This window comes from Corvus brachyrhynchos, unplaced genomic scaffold (genome assembly GCF_000691975.1).
Source record: "Corvus brachyrhynchos isolate BGI_N302 unplaced genomic scaffold, ASM69197v1 scaffold221, whole genome shotgun sequence".
Lineage (NCBI taxonomy): Eukaryota > Metazoa > Chordata > Aves > Passeriformes > Corvidae > Corvus > Corvus brachyrhynchos.
The window spans coordinates 3050072-3074504 of NW_008236622.1; the positions used below are offsets into that span (position 1 = coordinate 3050072).

The 24433-nt window shown below is 38.0% G+C and overlaps 1 protein-coding gene across 1 annotated transcript in view; it reads left to right on the forward strand.

Moving 5' to 3' along the window:
* The window catches only part of GK5 (glycerol kinase 5 (putative)), a 28579-nt gene extending 4757 nt beyond the window's left edge, over positions 1 to 23822 (forward strand). Inside the window, exons 4-18 of the mRNA XM_017726400.1 lie at positions 887 to 980; positions 3946 to 4021; positions 4440 to 4533; positions 5460 to 5591; positions 6617 to 6692; positions 7325 to 7386; positions 7476 to 7549; positions 7870 to 7930; positions 9038 to 9164; positions 11803 to 11907; positions 14333 to 14418; positions 15660 to 15763; positions 17082 to 17141; positions 19412 to 19545; positions 20651 to 23822. Of these exons, the coding sequence (XP_017581889.1) occupies positions 887 to 980; positions 3946 to 4021; positions 4440 to 4533; positions 5460 to 5591; positions 6617 to 6692; positions 7325 to 7386; positions 7476 to 7549; positions 7870 to 7930; positions 9038 to 9164; positions 11803 to 11907; positions 14333 to 14418; positions 15660 to 15763; positions 17082 to 17141; positions 19412 to 19545; positions 20651 to 20787 (1422 nt within the window). The 3' untranslated portion in view covers positions 20788 to 23822. The remainder of the gene's footprint in view (positions 1 to 886; positions 981 to 3945; positions 4022 to 4439; positions 4534 to 5459; positions 5592 to 6616; positions 6693 to 7324; positions 7387 to 7475; positions 7550 to 7869; positions 7931 to 9037; positions 9165 to 11802; positions 11908 to 14332; positions 14419 to 15659; positions 15764 to 17081; positions 17142 to 19411; positions 19546 to 20650) is intronic.
* Positions 23823 to 24433: the final 611 nt, after the last annotated feature.

Consider the following 24433-nt stretch of genomic DNA (forward strand, 5'->3'; position numbering starts at 1 on the left):
CGGGGGCGGCCGTCCCCGGGCGCTCACCCAGCTCGGCTGGTCCCGGTGCGCGGGCGTCCCCTGACAGGAGCGTCTTCCCCTCCCGAGGGGTGAAAGGGAGCCCGCAGCCCCCGACCGCGCGGGACCGCCGTGGCACTCACCCGTTGCTTCGGTACTCACTCTCTTCCACCTTTCCCGGTTACCTTCGCTTCGGTCGCTTACCGACTAATCCCTCTCTGAACAAAAACACGTTTGTTAGTAGGGCATAGCTGAGATTCGCTTAGGACTTGTGTTTACTCGCGTCCCATCTTGTAACAGCGCCGTGTGAAAAAGAGCCAATTTTGGAACGTTAATTTCAGGCTGCTTTAGGTTTGTACGACTCGAGATTTTAGGATCAGGGCAATCTCCACAATTAACTTTTTTTACTGTTACCTATTGCAATGAAAAGCTTGCAGCGAGGAGAATTGTTAGAAATATGATGGATTTTGGAAATGGAAGGGGCTGCTCTCAGTGGAGCTGACCCTCCCTGTCGCTGGAATCTCGTCTGACAGGTGATTCCTGGCCTGCTGTGCTGCCACTGAGAAACTCAGGGGCATCAACGTCTGAGTTCAGCAGTGCAGCAGAAACAGCTTTCTGACACACCTGCTTTTCTGTTTTCAGCTCTGAAAGGGGTTTTACAGGCTCCTTTATTCCAAGGGGTTTGGACTTCTGTATTTCAAGGGGTTTGAGCAGAGGAGGTCTTCTAGAGATTACACACCCATGTTTAACAATGTTTTAAAAGTTACACTGTTGTTTCTTCTCTTGCAGGAGATTCACAAAATTAAGAAAAAATCAGATTAACCCAAATGTATTTGCTGGTTTCTGTGAACTAGGGATCATGATAATGCTATTTGTGTTTCCTGAACAGGTGGAATCACTTTATCCTCGTCCTGGATGGGTTGAATTAGATCCTGAAGTGCTATGGAGTCAATTTATTGGTGTAATCAAAGAGGCTGTACAAGGTAAGGGGTTAAACTTCAAGAAATTATTTATTTATCAAAATAAGTAAAATTAATTACTTGGATAATATTTTTAGGTAGTACTGAAAATCGTCACTGGGCACAGGTCTGCAACATGCTTTAAGGCCTATTCAATCATTATGTAAGATATCACACTTCAGTTACCTTTCTCCTTTCACTGGGACCAGATTAGGATTGAAGTAGAAGCAGAAGCAATGTGAATACTTGATTTACGCATCAGTGCCAGCACTTTGTTGCTCCAGCTTTTTGTATATGCGTCCTTCCCCAGTGTCTGTTCCTCCAGATGCCTCTGTGCAGGAACAGAGAGTAGGCTTGTTCCCCTTCCAGTGCCCCATTGTTCCACCACCACTTTGTATGTGCAAGTGCGAGTGTGTGAGAGAATGAATTCAGGATGCTGCAGAGCTGTGCTCACTCAATTGCAACCTGATATTCCTGCTTTTCCCATTCAAACTATGCGCAGTTCTTACTGTCCTATTCCTGTATTACTGTTCTTTTCTATTTGTACTTTAGCATAAAAATTCCTGGTACTCAGTGCGCTGAATACATACAACTCCCTTTTCTGCCAAACCTCTGATGGGTTTTTTTTCCCCCCTTTTCTGGATGCTGCTCTAACCTAGCTCTTACTCTCTACAACTCTCATAGCTGTCACATTAATCCAGCTCCAGTGTTCTGCCATCCATCCTGTATCACCTTCTGTGCCATGTTGATGCTGTGAACCTGTCAGCTGGACCCCAGTTCACCTGCCCACAGTGCTCCAGCCTCCTTTTCCTGTGTGTGTACATCGCACTCTTTCATTCAATTCGTTCAGTTCCTCCTATTCAGCCCCTCTTGCTTGGTCTCCAAGTATTGCTCTGCCTTCAAACATGGCTCATGGCAAAACTGCTCCTTCGGAAGGCTGCCTAAGGGAACAGAGAAAGTAAACATTACCAGGTGTAAGCTGAAGGTGATTATTTTGGGCTCTTGGTTTGTTTTGTCCGCAGCCACAGCTGTTTGGTCACAAGAACAGCAATGCCCCTCAACCCTCAAAGACCTTACTATCTTCCTTCATTTCTATTCTGTGGGACAAATCAGGAAGCAAGACTTTTCATCTAGTTTTAAAAGGGGAAGATTTCCTTGTGGCCAAGCTGCACACATTGTCAGCAAGTCATTTTTAAGTGGGTGTGTGAGCATAACTCACAGTGCTGTCAAAAGAAGCAGTGCCACCCTCCTTTTTACAGAGTCGTTTCTAGTCTAGGGCAGCTTCCTGAGTGGAATCGCTGTCCGGTTGTTTATGCCAGCAGAGCTGCACCGATGTTTGTGCTGACGCAAGAGAGGGTGTGGTACCAGGGGCAGGGATGACTGGAAACAGAAGGAACATAGTGACACTTGGGTTTGCAGGGCTTGCGGAGCTAAACATGTGATTCCATGCATGTGTGGATGAGCTGCTGTAGTCAGTACTACCTAAAGGTGGAAACTTCTGGTGACAACTCTCTTACTGTAGCACTCCATCCAAAAGACAGCTTAACTGAAAAATATCCATGTTTGTCTTTAGGTTTGTTTTCGTCTGTAATGGAAGTTAGCTCCACTTATGTGCATGTCTGGAGAGTATGATAGCTGACACAGGGAAAGTGGTGGGACTGTGCAGGTTGTGGAGATGGGAAGGAGTAACACATGCCAGTAGTCCTTCGTGAGCTATGGAAGTACTTGTATAGCTTTGCCTGAAAAATAAATAGTGCTATTCTCAGGCCACCCACTCCCAGGTCCTCCTCCTGTACACTCCCACTACCAGCAGCACTTGTACAGGCAGGTGGAGCAGGTTACCTTGTGAAAGCACTGGTTTAATTTTCAGCTGATTGAGGAATTGATAGCACTGCTGGCGGGAATGCAAGGACCCAGTGTAAGGGGAGGTGCACAAGCACATGTAGAGTTGGGCAGCACAGGATGTGCCCTTCCTCTGTGAAACTCCTTCTGTAGTTGTCACTGAGAGGGTGCTGGGTGTAGAGTCTGCAGGACATGTTCACACAAATGAGCAGCTTTGCACATGAAAGATAACATGAGAACACATATGAGCAAGACATACTTAACCTGTGATTGGTTCAGATAGCTGGATTGAGAGCCCTTCAGAGTAACAGTACTTACGACAGGGTCGGTAGTCATTTGAGTGGAAACTTTTAATGTATATTTTCTTCACGTAATTTTGCTTCTATAAGTATGGCTGGAGGTACTTAGCAAGCTGCCCAGAGTTGCTTTGAAAATAGCTGTAGATATATTTAATTATTTACAGTTATATTAGAAAAAATGTTCTGTAACGGTTATTTGAAGGTAAGGTTTAATAGCAAAATTGGTGTATACCCAAATGTACATTTTTGTACTTCCGACTTTAAAGTATATTTTGTTGCATTGAGTCGTACCTGGTTTAAGCAAATTCGTTCTTAGGAATTTTGAAACATTGCTTAAGAAATATTTAAGGTGAGACATGTCATTATCAAGGTGATGTAAAAAGTCGTGGCATATTCCCATTAATCTATTTACTGCCTGCAGGATCAATCTAGTTTGTTTCTTTATAGAAATTCTTCTGTAAAGGTACTTTTGTTGGTGCTTTCATTCACATTCATCTATGTGAAATACACATTTTAATTGATTATGTGGGCATATGTAATCTGCCTGCCTGTCTCTGGGATTGCTCATGTAAAGTATCAACAGGCCTTTCAGAGGGTGGAAAGGGTCAGTGTGCCACAACTGCTTTTGGAAAATTCATAGGTTTTTTCATCTGCTTTGGAATCAGTTGTCTGACTCAGAGCTCTCTAACATTTCACTGTTCTAAACACTTAGCTGGACAATTTGTAGACATTTATATTCTCATAAACTGTTATTTTCCCAAGTATTCCATAGGTTTTATAGTTGTATTTTGTTTGCTTCTCCAAATAAACACTTTTTTTTGTGATTGTCATTTATTTTTGGTTTTTAGCTGCAGGACTCCACATGAGGCAAATTGCTGGTCTTGGTATCTCCACACAGAGAGGAACTTTCATTACATGGCACAAGTATGTATGTCATGTGTTCTTTAAAATGAATTTGTATTCATTTGTATTCAGAGACTGGATGGAAGCAGGCTGTAGAAATGTTGAACTCAAAAGTAAAAAATGTCAAGTCACTCATGTTCTCTTGTGTTTGCACAGCAACACCTTAGAGCAGTTCAGAACTATTTGTGAGCGTGTGGTCTTTTTGTTCTTTGTACGTTGGAAGAGATGAATACATATGTATTTTTAAATTCTGCTGAAAATCTGACACTTCAAATGTCTGTGGGCTGATTTACTAATTCCTCAGATCCACCAGGAGGATATGCAGTTATTATAGGAACTGACCTAGTGTTTATTGTCCTGACTGGAAATAGTGAATGATGTTGAATGTTTTGGGCAGTCTGTGTTCTCTAGCTTTAAACGTTCAAATACTGTTTTTCAGGAGGACAGGGAAACCCTTTCATAATTTCATAAGTTGGCAAGACTTAAGAAGTGCTGAACTTGTGAATTCCTGGAATAAGTCCCTTCTGCTGAAGGTAAAACTGTGCTAATCTAGATACCGCTTGGATATATTAGAGCTGTTTAACTTTTATGACAAGTAAGGGCAATATATGGAATACTTCAAGTGTCCTGTTCACATGGTGATGTGATGTGCTGTGTCCTAAAAACATTTAACTGAACAATATTAGCATGGAAGATAGTTCCAAGAAAAAAGTGCGGTACTGGTAGCCTAAAGTAATTATTATGGGAAGAGATACTGGTAGGTCTGATGCTCATTTCGTTACTTTTTAGTCTGTTAAATAAAAATGTTGCATGTTAACACTGCTACAGCATAGATTTTGGATGTAGGTAGGTCTGGGTTTTTGTGGATAGGGCTTTTTGTTTCTTGGCTTGTTTTTTCATGAACCCTTTGCTCGGATTATCTATAGGAGGTACATTTTATGCTGCTTCTGGCTTGTGCTTCATGCCTTTAGAAGAGAAAGATTTTCTGTAAGTGCAAAAACAAAAGTTACTTTTCCTCTAAGTGGAAACTAACCAATACAGTCACAATAGAAATTAAATTCTTGGGTTTCTTTTGTGAAAACTCAATTAATGATTAAATTTTGGTAAATCTACTAAATCATGATTGAGCCTGTCAGCTGCAGGAGAATTTCCACTGGAATAATGGTATGTAATGCTGTCAGCCACATCATGCATTGTGCTCATAGAGGTGACCAGTGTTGGAAGTGCAGAGCAGTGTCTGTCAGTGCTCCAGCAGAACTTGCTAAAGCAGCCTTGGTTAGAGCAGCTGCTCTTTCATGTGGTGTGTTGCAGGAAGGCTGTCTGTTGATATGAAGATCCTTACATAATCTGAATCTTATGTCAGCCACTTTCATCTGTGTTGTCATCCTTTAAAGATAATTGATAAGTAACCTTTAAAGGGCAAGATTAAAAATTAAGTAACTGTTTTCTTTTGAAACAGGTAATCCATATTATTTTTACAGTGCTTCATTTCTTGACTGGGAATGATCGATATTTGGCACCCAGTTTTCTTACTTTTTCAACACATCAAACTTCTATGAAGTTGTCATGGGTTTTTAAAAACATACATGAGGTAAGCTGTAAAGGGAAAAACAATAGGTTTCTTAAGTCATAATAGTGGCTTGTGACTTGGGAGTGTTCAGGGCCAGGCTGGATGGGGCTCTGAGTGACCTGGTTTAGTGGAAGGTGTCCCTGCTTGTGGCAGGGGAGTTGTAACTCTTTAAGATCCCTTCCAGTCCAGGCCATTCTATGATTCTGTGACTATTGGCTGTAATTGCTTCAGTTTTGTCTTGCTTGTTCTTCTGAGAAGGACCAGAAAGAATTTTATCTGTGTTAATGTTCAAAGCCTGTCTAACTAAGTGGTGACTTATATTCATACAACATTTTTCTCTCATTCTGGAAATGTGCAGTAGTAAAAAGCTTTCTTCATACATAAGCAACATAATAAAATCATCTTACTTCACTTGATACATTTATACAGTTAGTGATTGTACTTCGTTTTAAAGCTTTTTGCACTCTAGTTTTGCATGACAATTTTATTTATTTTCAATGGGCCTTCTTATCTTTCCACTCTGCATTAATTCTAGTGTCCTGCAGTTTCACAAATAATACCATACTGTACAGTTCATTTTGCATTTTTGTGAATTGGAAAATGCATGCAGAATAAGTTGTGCTGGATTAATCTAGAGCACTAACGAGCCCTGAGCTGTTTGTTGCTATATTCATTGCTCTAATACTCACCATGCAGGACCTTGTTTTCTTTATCCACCACTCTTTCACCACTGTTATAATTGTGACTGTAAGTTTCTTTTCATAAGGCTATGATGCCCCTACAGTAGAAGACTAATTACTTTTCTTTCCTTAGTAACAGCTGTAAGAAAGTGTTCTTATTTTCTGTTAGGAGCATGAACTTGTAGGATAATATTAGTTACATAGCCAACTTGGCCTTTTTAGAAGAAAAGTTTACAATCAGGGACTTATTTTCTGAGGACATTCTTATTAACCATGAAGAAAATTATAAAAGGAATCAGTAAGTATGCTTCTCTTATTGTACCCAGTTGTAAATACTTTTTTTTTGCATGTATATTTTTTTCCCAGGCTGAAGAAGCTGCCAAAAAAAACAACTGCTGCTTTGGAACAGTTGACACATGGTTACTGTATAGATTGACTAAAGGTGAACATTACAGTTACTCTTAAATATCAATAAAACACACCGGAATCTAAGAAATTATGTTCATGACTTGTCATTTATATATCCTAGAATTCAGATGCTTTTTTGGAATTTGTGCTTTTGTATATTCAAGAAAAATTGTGATGTATTTATTGTTACGGAAAGAACTTCTGAATTCATTATTCTTTGGGCCTGCCTGGAAAGGAAATACTTATTCAGTGTAATCAGCTTTCTGAGAGTATAAGATTTAAAGAGGACTAACAGAGCTAATTAGTGTTGATTGACGAAAAGTACCTGTAAAACAAAAGAACAAAGAATTGTTATAAATGTGGAAGAATTATAAGTTTCTATCCTGAGGATTAATGCCTGAGGAGTCAGATTATGATTGAGAGTGATGCAGTTGGTGTGGTACTGTTGGCTGTTCTAGACAGGTTCATGAGGGGAAATAAGGTAATTAATGTGTGCATGTTTTAGTGAGCAGCAGGTAGAGTCTCTGTGCTCATTGTATCATTGTGATTTTGCTCATACACGCACTTGGTTTATATTTCATGAGGGCCAATGAGACGTTTAGAGAAAACTCTTTAAGTATTTGGATGTCTAACAATCTTACTTGGTTCTGTTTCTTTTCATGGTAGGTTCGGTGTATGCTACAGATTACTCAAATGCCAGTTCTACAGGCATTTTTGAACCCTTTATGGTATGTGCTGTTCCCAGAAAATATTGTTGCTATTTATTGTGCTTCTCAGAGGGTTGCTGATGTTTTTGCTTTTTCCCGTTTCATTTCAGAAATGTTGGAATCCCACTTTGTGTAATCTGCTTTCTATTCCAATGTCTATTTATCCACCAGTGAAAGACACAAGGTAACTATGAAGGCATAATTAAAAGAATACAATAACTGTTAAATTAATTGCTAAATTAATTATGATAATAAATACTAAATACTCTGCACAGGCCAAATAATACACAGGTACACAAAAAAAAAATTATGTACTGTTATACTGTATATAAAAGTCTATAAAGTCCAAAACTTTTTTACTATATTTCTTAAAGTGATAGTTCTAATGTTTGCTTTAAGATAAATCAGTAGCATTACCTTTTATGTGTGATCCAGACCCAGGCTGTATGTACCTAGACTTCATTTTAACAAAAAGGTCATTTTAATGTTGTGATTTGTTTTAAGCTTCAACTTTGGATCAACTGACTCTGAAATATTTGGGGTACCTATTCCAATAATGGCAGTGGTGAGTGAGAGTATTTTCTTAAATCTGTGTGTTTATACTCTCTTTATCTGGCTTTGATTTAGTACTTGCTTGTTTCATAAGTATTCTCTATTCATTCTTTGTGACTTAACTACAGTAGAATTGATTGTTGAATTTTTCTCCAAAAACCCGGTTTGCAACCTTAGAGGGAAGGAGGAGAAAATAACAAGATGGGATTTCTACAGGTTGAGGTTCATTAAGGTTGTGTGACCAAATGATTAAGTACTGAATGTAGGACTCTTAAGCTCTGGTAATGCCGATGTCTAGCTTAAAATCAGGTGTTCTGTATAAAGTTATGCAAGAGTCCATTCTGGCTTGACTTTAGTAAGACTGAACAACTGTAAGAGTATTTGTTAATATATCCACTTGTGGTGCCTTTTATCTCTTTCTTATTTTTCACTGAAAATAACAAGTAACATGTTCTTTTCTCAGTCGTTAGAATTTGGATAAGAAAACTCAAAGTGATGACTTAGAGCGAAATCTGCTTGAATTCAGCTAAATGAAAAAACTGTCCCCTAGCTAGTACGAATTTCTCTCTCTATAAAGATCTGTGGACTAAATCTAGTAAATCTACTGTTTGACCAAGGCAAAAACATAAGTAAATACATTTAATAACCATCATCATTGTGGAAAAATGGAGCATGGAATAATTTGGTACAGGAGGAGTATCAAGGAAAAACAAAGGCAAGACTCATGACTTCAACTTCCTATTTGGAGAAAGTGGAATTCAGACCAAGCTCCTCTGTTCTGCTCCCTGGGATTGCAAATGACCCATTTATCCTTGTTAAATATTAAATCACAAAATACTTCTTTTGTTTCCATAATATTTTTCAGTGTTGCAAGCAGTACTACAGACATTCACGTTGTGTCCAAACCTGGTGTAATTTGATGCCAGTGATAAGTCTGACTGTTGTAATGGCCTGCAGATACTTAAGAAATTGTATATGAGTCCTCTCTGAATGCTCAGTTCCTGAGTGGTTACTTGTATTCAGAACTCTGAACTGTTTACAATGATACTTGCAAACCCAACAGAATTGCAGGTTGGTAGTCAATAGCTAACTTGTCCTATTATTCTTGTTGGATTGACAGGTAGCTGATCAGCAGTCAGCTATGTTTGGAGAATGCTGCTTTTGCCCAGGAGATGTTAAACTGACAATGGGAACAGGTGGTTTCTGGAATGTGAATACTGGAGAGCATCTCTTTGCATCACGGAGAAGTAAGACAGTGAAGTTTTGGTTTTAGAGGATTTTATTCTTTCAGCTGTTCCTTGATAGCTGTTAATGCTGAGGGTACACAAAGGAATAAAACAGGGCTGTGCTTTTCCTTCTGTCCATACATGTAGAAAAACAGCTTGGGAGTTCTTCAGGAGAAAAGACTCTGGAAAATTTTAATTAGCAATGTAAATTTTGGTTATCCTAAAGTAAGCTTCTCAGGAAGAGAACTTAAGTAGCATTAAGTAGCATCATTAGTAATTATATCTGTTGCCTGCATCCCTACTGTTTTGTTTTTTCCTTCACCTGTTCTTCATAGCAGTATTACACAGTACAGGAATGGAGAAAAAAGGGATTGGTCCTCTGGCTCATCGCATCAAAATGTTGCAGTGGATCGCTGCAAGTTCCTCCCCTTGAGCCCTTGCACATTGAAGCACCTGCAATGAAACAATGCAGGATTAGAAGTTATTAGGTTTTTTTAAAATACTAGAAATGTGTTTCCCAATGTGTTTCTAGTGTTTAAAACTTTGTCTTTCTGAACATCTGTGGTCTGTCAAGCTTGTTAATTTGTCAGAGTTAGCTGTTTGTCAAGAGAACAGCGCTGAAGATGATACTGAAGTAAGTTTGCCTACACAGTCTCTCTCTGTCTGTCGTATTTTTAAAGAGTTACTAATTTCAGGAGTCTAATGCTTAAAATGGGGCAGGGCTGGGAACGAGGACAGCAGTGTGCTAAAGAGAATTTTACCAGCTCAAGTCTTGAACGACCTTGGCAAATATAAGACGTGTCAGAACTGAATAGCATAGACATTGAATTCCCTATGAATGCAAATGCTTTTTTATGCTAATAAATCATGTTATTATGATGATATTTTTTCTTATGAAATCATACATATGTAGTCTGTTAAAATGTAATAGCAAAAACATGCTGTAAGGTTTTTCAATTTAGCTACTGTGTACTGATAGGAGTTAAAATCTTCTAAGGCAGTGCTGTGAAACTTCTACTGCTTTAGGCTGTTACTTATGTTAAAATTATTTTCCTTATGTTCTTTGGCTGTCGTGGCGTATGGTTAGTGCGACAAGTTAAGTACCTGGCTTTCCCAGTGCCCTGGGCATGAAATGTAGTGTGTTCAATCTTTAAAGTTGACATATGTATTTAAGACTGCAAGATGAATCCCTACAGCATCCTTGTGCAAGATGTTCATTAGCTGCTGTTCTAGTTTCTGGTCTACATTTAGCTCCTACATATAACAGTTAAAAAAAAAAGAAATAAAGTAGTTCCTTCAATAGTAGCACTTCTCACAATTCAATGATGGAATCATGTTGAATAGATTTAAAAGATGCCTCTGGTAGTCTGAGGTTTCTTAGTACCTCTGGTCAAGTGTCATGCGGATCCATTCCATAGAGGTAGAGTTATGTTACACTACTGGAGACTCTAGTGTGAGCATCTTCAGGAAGGCCACATGATGGGTGGATGTCTTTGTCTCTAATTAGCTGCTCTTCTTTAGGATCTTCGGCTCAATTAATTTTTTGGACCTTTTAATTTGTGGCTGTTTCTTTGGTAAAAAATAAAGATTTCAAGGGACACCTGCACTGATGATCTGGAGTTATGTATATTACATTCCCCTTTCAAGAGACAAACACACAGACTTTAGTCAGTGCTGCTGATTGTTTTGTACGGTAAGCCAGAGTGCCTCCAGCACTAACACAAGTTTCTGCAATTGCACTGGTACTACCATGCAACTCATTTCGACACAGGCAAGCAAACTCGAGATGATTCTGTGAGAAACATACATATCAGCAAAGTCACTTTGAGAAAGCAGAGAGAACCCCTAGATCCTTCTGATGTTTTTCTGGTCCTTGTAAAGGTAAACTGGGACTCATTTACCTGTGTTGCATTACCTATGATCTCTGAATCCTGAGCAGGGTTCCATGAAGTCCGGGTGCATTCTTCACTCCAGCAGTTATTGTGCTTGGCTGGTGTTGTTGTTGCAGTGACCACTACTTGGGTTCTTATCTAGTGACCTGAAAAGCCATTTGCAGGGGAAACTTGTTTTCTTTTTTGCTTTCTATGTGAGGAAGCATTGCATATTAAAAAGGGAATTAAAAATTACATCACTTTCATCCTCTTCTGTGCCTAAGATCTGTGCTCTAAGTTTGTGTTGCTTTTTTTATGTGTATATGTCTGTTTCAGTTTTGTGTTTCCCATCTGAAAGTCAAGCCTTCATGTTCTATATTTTGGGGAAAAACACTCTTACTTTATAGAAACCCTTGGGGAAAGTTGGATGGACTTAAAACAAATAGAAAAACACTGATAAATTTTTAGGTACACACAATCTCTTATATAAAAAACAAAAGCAGGCGCAGATAGCTCTTCAAAGGTGGCTTTTTTTGTAATTTGATTGCAATTCTTTTAGGTTAACTTTTGTCTAACAACCTGTTCCTCAATTCTCTTGTAATCCCATCATTAAAGTTTTAAAAACACAGTTAACCTCTATCAGTGACTTTTTTTAGCTTAAATTCTACAAAGGAATTGAATAAAGTCTATTTATTTTTTAGGTTGATTTATTGTGGGGAATTCTTGTATATGTTTTTCTGGAAACATTTTATTTAACTGAGTGTTTTGTTTCATGGAAAATCATTAAGGTTTATATCCACTGATTGGTTGGAAGATTGGGGAAGAAGTTGTTTACTTAACTGAAGGTTCTATATCGGACATTGGCACTGCCATAAAATGGGCTCAGGATATAGGTAAGTTCTTTAATTTTATAGAGGGTGAAATATGTAACTGCTTAAGAAGCTGTTTTATGGGTTCATAGTTATGTTACTGGATTTGATGTTATTATTAATAATTGAAGAAACTAGTCTACATACTTTGGACAGCAGAATGCATAGCCTTGTTGGTGCTCTGCTGAGTGTGTTTGCTGCAGGGAGTTTGGTTTGCACAATCATCTCCTTTTCAGTCTCTGCCTCAGACCCTCCTGCCTAACTAGGCTTTTATTTTCCTAAAACATTTTACTCCTCACCTGCTTTCTCTTGAGTGTGACAAACCTCCTGATTCCACAAGGACTTGCTGTAATGCTTTTGAGAGGTCTTGAACTATACATCTCAGAACTGATAACAGGTTTGATTTATACGAAAATAACATGAAGAACTTTTCAAGCAACAGTATGTTGTTTCACATGAAAGTAATGTGCCTTTTGGCTGTTGTTACTACTTTGTAATGAAAGGTTTTGCATTCCAGTGTAATGACAGACTAAGAAAATACTACCTCTATAGTAGTTGATGTTCAAACCCACTGATTGTTCATAGGACAACTGTTCTCAGTGTTCTAATTAGGACTTAGAAATTTTCTTGGCTTACTCAGAAATTTAGTACATTTTTACTAGGATGAGAAAAAAGCAATTAGCATCTCAAACTTTGGATTGTTTGGGAAAGGTTTTCCTCATGTGTAGCTCACCACAAAATTCCACATTTCTTGAAGCTGTCAGCTTTAGATGCATAAGTACATACATGTGCTGTGGTATGTGCCCCTGAGGGTTAAGTATGACTCAGATTGGTCCTCACATCTTCATCGCCCAAAATTTGACTAAGCCTAGAGAGTAAAAGCCATTAGGCTTTGGAGGAAATGACTCAGTTCAACCAACACACAGGTCAGTGCTGCAGACTCAAGTGTCAGTGCTACATATATAAGCTTGCTACTTCAGATTCCATAATTAAAATGGAGAGTTATCCATATGGAACTTACTTATACTTAAAATGGATATCACTGGTATATGCAGAAGTATAAAGGATTTTTTGCTAGTCAGTAGTAAAATGGTCATGACCTACAGTTGCTACCACAGAAAAAGAAAGTGGGGGAAGTTTTAGAAATGGGGCAAATAAAAGGAAAGCTGCTTTAAACTCTGTAACAAGTAAGGCCTTTTTTTTCTGAAAATATTATTGTGAGAAGCAGAATTCAGAAACTTTTATCAGCTTTAGAGAATGGAAAAACTTTAGCTCTTCAGAAGGAATTGGGCCAAAACACAAGGTAAGCTAATGGCCTCAATAACAGCGGTGAGGCTCAACATGGATGAAGAGGAGACATAATAGTGGTAAAAGTTTGGAAATAGTAATTTCTGCAGCAAGGCAGACTTAGTTTAGGGACTTCTTTTAGTGAAGTCATATAACTTCTAAGAATTTTGAAGGAGTAGTATGTGTAATTTCAACATGAAGTCAGTCTTCCTTAATTTTTGATTTTCTGTCCTGGCGTAGAGGTGCTGTATGTATAATTCAGTAACAGCAAAGACAACAAGAAGGAAAAAATGTGATTTAGGTTTATTAGTCTGAGCACAGTAGAATCCATAGTTCTCCCACAAATTTATAAAGGTTACAAAGGTAAATTGAAACTCCTTATAAATTACCAAGATGGGTTTTTCAAAGGTAAGTTGAGCTAGATTAACCTAATTTATCTTTAATAGGAGAATTCACTTTTTTAGACAAGAAAAAGCAATAGTTCTCATGTACAGGAGACCTCTAGTCTTCTGTAAAATCATGTTATGTGGCCACATAAGGACATTATTAGTCACAGCTGTGGAAGGTGGATGTTAGTACAAGAGTTGTATGTGGGTGAAGAACAAGCTAAAGAGGAATGTCTGTAGAGTTATGAAAGGAGACAACTGGCTGGGCAGAGAATAAAAGCAGTGTCTATCCAAGAGGCATTATTGTGATAAGAGGTGATTACCTTATGTGTCACTTGTAAAGATCCTAAGGGTGCTGATAAAATATGGGTGTTAAGGTCTTTCTCTGTAGTTGTTTCGTGGTTGGGCTGAGAGTAACATCATCTTTGGGGGGAAAAATATGTTATATTTTATGAATCTAAAGTTTTATGCCTTTATCATTTTTAATTCCAATTTATGTCTATTTGGAAAGCTAATGACCTTATACAGGATGTGAAGATTAAAGGGCTACAGTACAACAGATAGGAGAGGATCCTTTTGAGTTTATCCTTCATCTGAAGAGTTAGGGATTATTAATGTGGCTGATGGACATGAAGTAGAGAAGTGATTGTTTTCCTTGGAACATGTAGTTTGAAAATACTACAAAAGGAGTAGTCTGACGATTTTTTTCCCTTAGTGAGACAAGATGAAGAAATTGAAGGAAATAATAACATCATACAACCTATGTATTTTTACAGGACTTTTCACCAACATAGATGAAACAGCAGAAATGGCACAGAGTATTGCTGATTCTCAAGGTGTTTGTTTCATTCCAGGTTTGCAGGTAAAATTATTATTAATAATATAGTCAAGAATATATATTAATAACCCAATTAAAATTAATTTTTACACTTTTAAAGGTAATAATTTACGTCTTATCACAGTATTTATTCTGTACTGCTGTGGTGGTTATTGTCTGTTGCTCATCATGCTATGTGAAGACCGTTGTCATATCAGAATGGTTAAATGCCATCTTCCCCTTGAGAAAAACCCTACCAAATAGGAAAATTAGTGTAGGACAGATAAACGAAATTATTTGTTTCCAGTAACACAGGCAATGCCTGCAGAGACACAAACCAATGTCACAGCTTCTCTGCTATGAAGTGCAGAGCTTTCATCAAGACAACTGTTCTAAGCACTGTTGTAAAATAATTCATTTTATTCTGACTTGTTTCAAGGTGTAGGTTGTAATTCATCAGAATATTTTAAAGTACTTAAGTATTAGCAAGATTTCAAGTCCTGGTGTTATGAAAAGCAATGATAACATTTAAGCACTTCTCCTGGGAATGATCAAACTCAGTATAATAGACTTTTATCTTAGAAGTCTTAATAACTATTTGGTTTCAGTGTATACCAGCTCATCTCTCAGTGTGTTTCTAAAAGTTTGAGTTTTTTTAAATCTTCATTTGTCTACCATGCTCAGTTTGATCATTCCCAGGACTAGTGTTTTTTTCTGAAGAAACTCAACATCTTTAACCTTACCTTTGTCTGAGTTCTGTATGCTAAGGAACAAAGCAAAAAAGAATTAAACTTCTTCTCCAGATAGCCCAGTTTCCTTCAGTGTCACTGATAACAGGCTGTTGTATACACCAATAAAAAGTATTATTGGCCTTTTCAGTATTACTTTTAAAAGTCGATTCATCTTTCTTTCAGTAGTTCAGGAGGGGGCGTGAGTGAAACCTTGTTAGAGAACAGCAATAAGATCAGTAATACCAGTATGCGCTGTCCTAGGCACTTAGTGTACACTTTAAATGTATTTTAAAGGGAAATTATGTGGATTAGTCTTTTTAGTTCGTCTGATTTGGAAGAAGTCACTTAAGCATCTTGCTGTTGAAAGAAGCAATTTAAACCGTTCACTGAGTTAGCTAAAATAACACTATATACCTCTTACATGCTGTTTTCGATTTTCTTCTTTCACTATGCTGCCTGTAATTTTTGTAAGTTATTTTTTTCTTACTCTTTAATTTCTTTCTCAAAAGCCTTCAAATACAATTCACTGAACTCATGGTGACATCTTTTCTCCAGGTTTCTGGGTGTGACCCATATTTATGTGCCTCTTTCATGGGTCTGAAACCTTCCACTAACAGAAACCATCTTGTTCGAGCTATGTTGGAATCTGTAGCTTTCAGGTACTGTTTGCTAAATTATCTGGCATATATTTTCTTACGTTTGCTTTTATTTAGATCAGCAGTGTTAAATGGATACATGGACTTCGCAGTTTGTACAAAACACTACTGTTACACTGGAAAGGAGTTTTAAAGGCATTTTAGCTGCTTCCTTTTTTTTTTTAACACTATGCAAATAAACTTGTGTGTATTTGTTAGTTCAGAGTTTTTGTCATTAAGTAACCATATAGAGATTCTTAAATTACGTTGTTTTCTGCATGTTCTAAAAGTGTTTTCTGTTTAAAGTTTGTCCTTGCTCTCCTGACAAGAGTTTTGTCAGAAGCTGTAGTCCTCTCTAGCTGTGTTTAAAGTATCCCTGAAGCTGTAAGTTTTATATTAGATTTTGTTTAAAGTTTGAAATTTTGGTGTTTTATAAAACAAAGTAACAGGCCTCTTAAACATCTTCAAAGATATGAATGGACAGCAGCTTCCAGATCTGTGAAGGCTAAAGATACCACTGCTGGTCACTGCTGATACCACATCAGTAGCTCACTGCCTTGACAATCCCCCATATGCCTCAGATTGGAGTTGAGTATGGATTGAGCCTGGCTCACGCTGCACTGTGGCCAGTTAGACAGCACTGATGTGGTTCCTTCCATGTAGTCAACAGCTTTGCTTTGGGCATAAAAATCTCCTGCAAGAAGCCCAAAAAGGATGTCTGGAGGAGGGCGGCATTCTGAATTGCTGCAAATGGTTTCTAATGCATCTTCTTTCTGCGCTGTAATTCCTGAACTGACGCATGGGTCTCTTGAAAAGGATGTTAAGGGATGTTAAGAATATCATCTCGTTCAAATACTGCTTACAAATAACTAGAAACAAGTAGAGATCCTTTGTGTTTAGATTTTCTCCCGTTAAATGAAATGGCTTCAGGAAAAAGTCAAACTTAAAGCCTTTAGATATTCCCCTTACTGAACAGCTGGATAAACTCCAATTAGCACTCTGTTGGCCTACTTTCCTCACTCTAAGCCACTTGTTACATCAACAATTCTATCCCTAGAAACCTATCAGTAACTTTCAGTGGGAAAAATGAACCTTCTACAGTGACTTGCCATAGAATGGACCATGATATAGCCATACTTGTGCCTTTGTAATGAAGACAAAGACCAAAGACCAGTTTCAGTGGGCTTGGGTTTTTTATTTATGCATTCTAGAAACTTTTTAGCTATTTCAGAAGTTCTGACAGAACTGAGGCTTTTCTTGCCTTGCATTTATTTTCTATGTAGATACTGAAAACACTTTGTGGACTATATAATGCTTAATTCAACTAAACATTTTTTTAAAGAAACAAACTGCTTTATGATATAATTGCGAAGAAGGTGCACATTCCTCTTCGAACTATTCGGTAAGTTCCCTGTAACTTTTAAATTTCATGTATGAGAGTTTGATTTTAAATAGGTGTGAGCTTTATTACGCATTTTATCGTACTGTAAGAATTCTGTTGTTTAGAAGTAGATGATTTCCAAGTCAAATGTTAATGTAACTTAAGCAGCAGTAGAGTCTATGCACAGCTATTGGCACTGGTGATTGTTAGCAGGTGAGTAATGAATTGCTCTAATTATTAAAACAATAATTAAAAAGAAGGCGAATCCATGTTTTCAGGTAGCACTAGAGTGCATACAGCTATGCCTACCCCAAAGGTCATTCTATCCTTTGTCATCGTTCTTTCATACTGACATTTTATGTGCTAGGTTTTTCACAGACTATTTTTTAAAAACATTGGTTAAAATTGGTTTTGTTTGTGAGGTTCAATTGTTAAGACATTGGTTTTGCTTTAATCTTTGAAGAGCCATATCAAATACAGTGCAGTAACTGTACTCCCTAGAATATGCTTTCGCGACATTTGGGAAAAATTTAGCTGAACTAAACATTGCTGGAAGACTACATTTCACATTTTGGTAGAGACTTTCCTTGAGCACACCAGTTGGTCAGACGCTCCAGCCCTCTGAGGCTCAGAAAGCTCTGCAACAAAGTTCCTCCCTCGGGCAGACAGGCCAGCATGACACTGCAGTCAGGAGGAGAGGCAGGCGTTCCCATCCCTCCTGTGCCTCTGCAAAGGAAGAATAGACTGGCAGGCATGCAGGCAGAAATCGGACTCTCAGTGGAAGAAAAGTGAGAGTACAAAGTGGGAGAAGGTAAAAGTTTCTGCTTTCCATCATGTATATGGAAAGACTAGGCAAAGGTGATGGAAACAGCTGGGGTTAGGGGTTTAATGAAGAGGAGAAGATGAAAAGTATCAGAACTTTGATTACTTAGGAAACTTTTTTACACAGAAAATTTCATCCAAGATTTGAAAAGTCACATTAAGAGTGCAAACTCTTAAAAACTCTTAAAATATGGGAAGTGTGGAAATACAGCTTAGGGAGCATTAGAATTCTGATTCCATTTACATTGCAATGTAAACTTTATATGATCATGTTCTTTTTTATTCATTGATATAAAATTGCAGTTTTATATAGTGTCTGTATTACTTAACTAGCATCAGTAGCAATTCAGCTTGTGGATTAAATGTTAAAACATAATGGGACACGCTCAGTGGGGTTCTCAGTAGGGATGTAAGCTGCTCTACCATTCTTATGTCCTCACATCTTCTGCATTTGTCAATTACTTTTGATTTTTTGTTGTTGTTTTTACTCCTTAAATTAATTTATTCCTTTTTTAGCCATTGTCCTGTATTCCTTGTTCCTTCCTGGTCTCTGGGCATTGTTTTTATTAGTCCTCTAGATTTCTATTACTTCTCTTTGCTTGTCTCAACACCGTCAAGGAAAGTCCAGAGAAAGAACTCTCAGCTTTAGTCGACTGTCCTGTAACTAATGAGTTTTATTACCCAACACTTTCTGTAGCAATAAACAGCAGATGTCTTCTTTGCACCACATTTGATAGAGCAACAGCTCCACACATGGCTGGTATTGGAGTACAAGAACATAATGAGCCTATCTAGGACATTTCGAAGATTGCTTTTTGTTATAGTTATTTTTGTTTGCAAGAGTGATTACTTTTAAATCTCAGACGATTAAGGAACAGCATTGATAAGTTCTAGTTTCCTCCATTAGGTTGGTCTCAGATTAGGAAAACAGACAGATGGAAGCGTCATTCTGAATTTCCTCCTAAAAAGAAGCAACTGTGAAGGCATTTTAGCTAACTAATACAAAGATTTGGTAGTAAAGAAAAAGGTATTTTTCCAGACCTGAGAACACCTGAAAGGGTTTATTTAGTGTAATGGTTTTGACTGTTGTCATATTGTGGTGGTAACTATGTAAAGGTTCTGTTATAAACCCTAACATTTCAGCCAAGATGATGTATAGTTCTAAAAGACAGAGCTTTCAGAGCTTTTGATAGTGTCGTCTGTCCCTGTCTATCATTCCTACCCCAGTTTATAAAGGTGGTTTTGGGTTGTTTTGGTTTGGTTTTGGTGGTTTGGGGTTTTTTTTGGCACCTTGTTCTGGTCTCTAAATTTACCCATAAAGTGGAAATGCATTTGTGCATGAGTGACAGAAGATTTATGCATAAGTGTGAAATACCAAAAGTTGGTATTTTCTGAGCATGATTTCTGAAATGTTGGCAATAAGCACTTAACACATTTTTTTTTAACTACTTCTTCCCTTCTCCCTATAGAGCTGATGGAGGTGTCAGTAATAATAGTTTTGTCATGCAGATGACGTCAGATTTAATTAATAAGAAAATAGAAAAACCTGCAAATGCAGACATGTCTAGTCTTGGTGCAGCTTTTCTAGCAGGCCTTGCTTCAGGTATGTAGACATTAAAAAGGCTTTTTTCCCCCCTTTATAATGTGTGTTGTAAATACAATAGAAAAGAGATCAGACAAAAAAAGGGCATAACTTCAAATAATTGTAAAATCCCCCCCAAAGGATAACTTTAGCCATTTTTGTGGGGACCTATGGTAAAGAGTGTTTATGTTTCTCTGTACAGTACAATTAGAAGGATGTATTACTAGAGAAGAAAGGTGAATCCTGTCTTTTCTGCCTGCTGTTCCTTGACCAAGGCACTCCCATGTCCATTCCCATACTGGTGCTGCCTGAGTGGTGCTAGCTGGAGATGGACCATGTGCCCAGGGAGCCACCGCGCTCACCTGCAGCCCTGACATTCCCACTGAAGCTGTGTCCTGTGCTCTGTGAACACAGCCTTTATCCTTTGAGGCTTTCACAGGAATGGAAGTATGAAATAAATTATTGACAGGAAAAACAACTCTACTCACGCAGAATTGTTCCATATTGTTAACCAGACTTAAAGCTACAAACTGTTGATGCTTTTGCTTAATGTGCACCTACAAAACATGTTTTTGTTGAAGTGCTTTGATATGTAAATAACATACTTCACAGATGAAGGTAAAAACGATATGCTTGGGTAAGACTTATTCAGCAAGTAAAAGTGTAAGAAAGTTGAGACCCTTGACAGACGAGAATGATTTAATAACATAAATTAATAGGAATTTGTAGCACCAGCTGTTTCTTGCCATTTATACAAATTTTTAAGACAGTAGGAAAGCAGCTAAGTATTGGTTTCTGTGGTCCTTCTTTGTTGAGAAGGACCTGCAACTAAAAGCGCTTTGTGGATGAAACCTAAGGGAACTTCAGTGTACCAGAGCTGTTCCTTGGAAACCGTCCCAGTTAAACAGATGCACTGTTGTCAGGATTCCAAACAAGTGGATCCTATTGGAAAGGATTTTCACAATGTTAAAAATATGCTTCCCTCTGAGAAAGTTGTTGGTAGAGTAAAGAAAGGCTGTCATGATTTCTTACTGTGTTTCTGCTTTGGATCTCTTGGAAATAGATTAAAACAACTCAAAAAGAACATATTTGCAGTTGAACTGGAGAACGAATTTTCTGTTTATAGGATTTTGGACTGACAAAGAGCAACTAAAGAAGCTAAGGCGAATAGAAGCAGTGTTTGAGCCCCAAAAGGATTCAGAGGAATACAAACCTGCTATGGATGCATGGCTACAAGCAATGAAACACTCACCACACTGGTAGAAATTGGCATTTTAATTTTAGAAGAATTAAGACAGTTTAATTCATATTCTGTAACATCTTGACATTAACAGGACAGTAAAAAACCATAACTGAAATTTGTGATGGTGTATTATAAGTTGCGTGGTATTTCAGTTACCCCCCTGCTGCTGGATTACTTACCATACTGTAATGAACCTTCCCATCGTCCCTGTGGCAGCTGTGGTCCAGCTGCAGCATTTGTGTCCCTTCAGTGACCTCCTTTGGGTGGCCCAGCTGCTCAACTCCTACCATGTAATGCACATGGGCTGTTTTAACTGGGATGGGTTTTCTGCTGAGCAACTCGCCTCCCTTCGGATCTTTAAAATCTTCGGTATGTTAATCATCAAGGAAGGGTAAAAGGCACATTTACTCCCCTAGGCATTGCTGGGAAACAAAATGATTGTTGGGGCTGGGTTGTGATGAACTCAATTGCGTACAAAGACATTTTTTTGGTAGTAGCCTGTTACCACCCTTTGGTTGATGCTGAGTGCTGTGATCACATTTTTTGTGCACTAGATTTAGATGAAATACAAAAGTAAGTAGGTTTTCAACACTACATTTTAAAAATCCAGGATTTTTGTAGCTGATACTTTGTAGCTAGCTTGTAGCTCAATTTTTAAAAATTTTATAAAGGCCAAACACAATCTTATCTGGTGTGGCCAGCACAGATACATTAAAACTAGTTCCAGGTATGCTATCTAACTTGTCAAAATCTGTACTATTAGTATTTTCAAGGCCATTCTTAAATCCTATTATTATTAGCTAAAAGGGAGTAAAAAGTCTATTTTTGAAGCCATCAATTACTTTTGTATTTTTTAAGCAAATAAATTATAATTAGAGAAATGTGTAGTTAATTATTCTTATATATTTTCTTATTACTAATATTAAATTACTGTACTTTTCTAAGGATTATGTGTAAATCAGCTTCCAAAATGTAAAATGATTAAACATTTTAATTTCAGAACAATATTAAGTTCAAGCTGTGGGTGATTTGTATTCCACACACATTGGAGAAAAGAAATGTTTATACATTTAACATCACTCAAAGAGGGCTGAAGAACTATAATTCACTTTTTCTTGTGCTGAAACACAGAAGGTCAAATCATACACCATTTCCTTCAATCATGTACCCTGAGTTGGAGCATCTACTCTAGCTGTGTTCAGACTCCATCTCATTTACTTGTCAGCCTTATCTTAATGTGCCATTTTTCTTGTTCTTCTGTTACATTCTGTCCTTCAACCTGTGCTACATCTTGGCAATTTTTTTTTTCCTCTGGGTATCTTTCCAATTCTCCTGAACCTTCTTTAATGTGAATCCTTAAATGAAGTGCAGAAGCAAGTCTGTCTGCTGATTTCTAGTAATGTGCCAGGCTGTAGTGCCAAGATTCCAATATAAAGTCCCTCGACGAGATTTCCTCCACTCCTCCTCCTGCTGTAAGGTAAGATCCTGCAGTTACAGGATATGTTAAACAATTGCTTTGCTTTAACGCCTGTATTCAGCTTGTGATTTTTCTCTGTCATCACAAAGTCACTGCTAAAGAAAATGCTCATTAGCAAGAAGGTTCTCTCTCCGAGGCTGGGCAGAAGGGCTTTCAGTCCGGCACTCTGGACAGAAGTTTGTGCCTCAGTCACTGGTATTCTACACTTTGTTCTCACTGAGGGATTTTAGTTTCATCAACATCTGCCTGGGTATAATGTCCACCTATTGCCCTTTTGTTGAAGGCTCCTTGACTTAGGTGCACCTGATAGCCTGGAGGTTTTTGCTGGGCTGAGCGGGCACTGTTGCAGTGCTCCCAGACAGAGCTCTGACAGGACTTAAACCTGATTCTGTTCAAATCACTCTGCTGAAGGTAACTCAGCACCATGTGCCTGATACTGCACCTTTATGTGGTGGTGGTTTTCACCCTGGCAATGGCACACCTAAGAGACAGAAGATACCCAAGACATTATATAGTCCTCTTGCTCCAGGTAGTGTCCTAGAGGACACATTCTGGATAACCATTTTATCACTGTCACTGTTTAATTTGAAGCAGGAATTTAACATGTTCTCTTTTCACTAGCCTCAAATCTACAGGAGAGAAACTTCACTACAAATTAAGGATGCAAAAAGGCCTTGGTATATTTACCAGCTGAACCTTTCAAATGGCCTGCAGAGTTGGGAGTTCTGTTGTGGAGAGGTTCAAAGTAGGGAGTAAGTCTCTGAAACAAACAGGGGTGTCTGAAAGTCTCCCAGGATGGAGTAACTTTGGTGATCGGAGCATTTGCTACAGCTTATGACATGAAGTTGCCCAAAGACTGAACAGACTAATAGACATGTTGAAGAAATTTGGTTACTGATCAAAGCCTCTTTTGCTTATCTTTTACAAGAAAAATTGATTTTATCTTCCCAGGAAATCTTTAATGTGATAATATCTAAAAGTGGTACCTGTTAATTGATAATGGATTTGAAATAAGCTTTAAATACACTTTTACAGGTGCTGTGCTGTCTCAGTTTTTGCTACACAGAAGGGCATTAAGACCATTTTAGAACCTCACTCATACTAACTTTTATTTAAAATATGACAGCTTTTACTGCTGCCCTTTTTTACTTATATTTCATTTGTCTCAAGGTTGTTTTCATCAGTTTGGAAAGTATATGCAATTTTACATTTTCTATCAGCTGAGTTTGATAGTAAAGGTAAAAATACAAAATTACAAATATTAACTAGTTCGTAGTTTTGTCATTTTAAGATACTCAGTTGAGACTGAATATTTTACTTGGGACTGGACAGTAATGCAGCTCATCAGGCATGTGAAGATTTGCAGTTCAGTTGAGATGTGTTAATGATCTCTGGGCATTCTGCCTTCACAGATACACACAGTGCTGATAGTAGGTAATGTCATATCATTTTGGCAGTTGTATCTCTCATAACGTACAGTCCTATTAAGTATGTGAGGACTATGTGGCATGAAAAACGTCTCATAATAATCCCTCTATTGTTAGAGGGATCTTGCTACTATTGGATTAATTGTTGTATATCAAGAGAAAGGGCAGATTAAACAGCTGTCAGATAGTTGAAAATATTGAGCAGCTATATAAATTTTGTTACACAGCTAAAAATGAAGCCAGCTATGTTTCAAATCTTAACTGAAATGAACTTGACCAATACTTTTGAGTACTGTTTTCTTTAAGCAGTATTTTCTGCTCTACTATAACAGCTAGTTTTATGTAAAATTAATTCAGTTGCTCTTATCTGTTTTTAACAAGAGCATTTAGACTTACCTTCCTGTCAGGAGAAAGTAAAAAAAGCAAAATACTGAGTTGCTGTTTCAGCCTGCTACCTTCTATTGGCATAACCTCTCTAGCAAGATCCTTCAACTAGTCCCACTATTTCCAGTATCAGGGCACAGCACGAGAGGCTCACCAGTTGAAGGGAAGCCTTGTGGAAAGAGGTAAGAACCATTTCCTGCCAGTAAGTGGGGTTGTATTACTGGTCTGAGCCAAAAAGTACAAAGTTGTGAGCCCCTCTTGAAACAAAGGGTGACAGTCCTGCAGATGAGTCGGGTAATACGGCAGTGCTGTGACTCAGAAGTTGGGCAGTATGTTAGTTTAAGGCTTTATGGGTAGGCAGGGCAAGGTCAGCAAGAG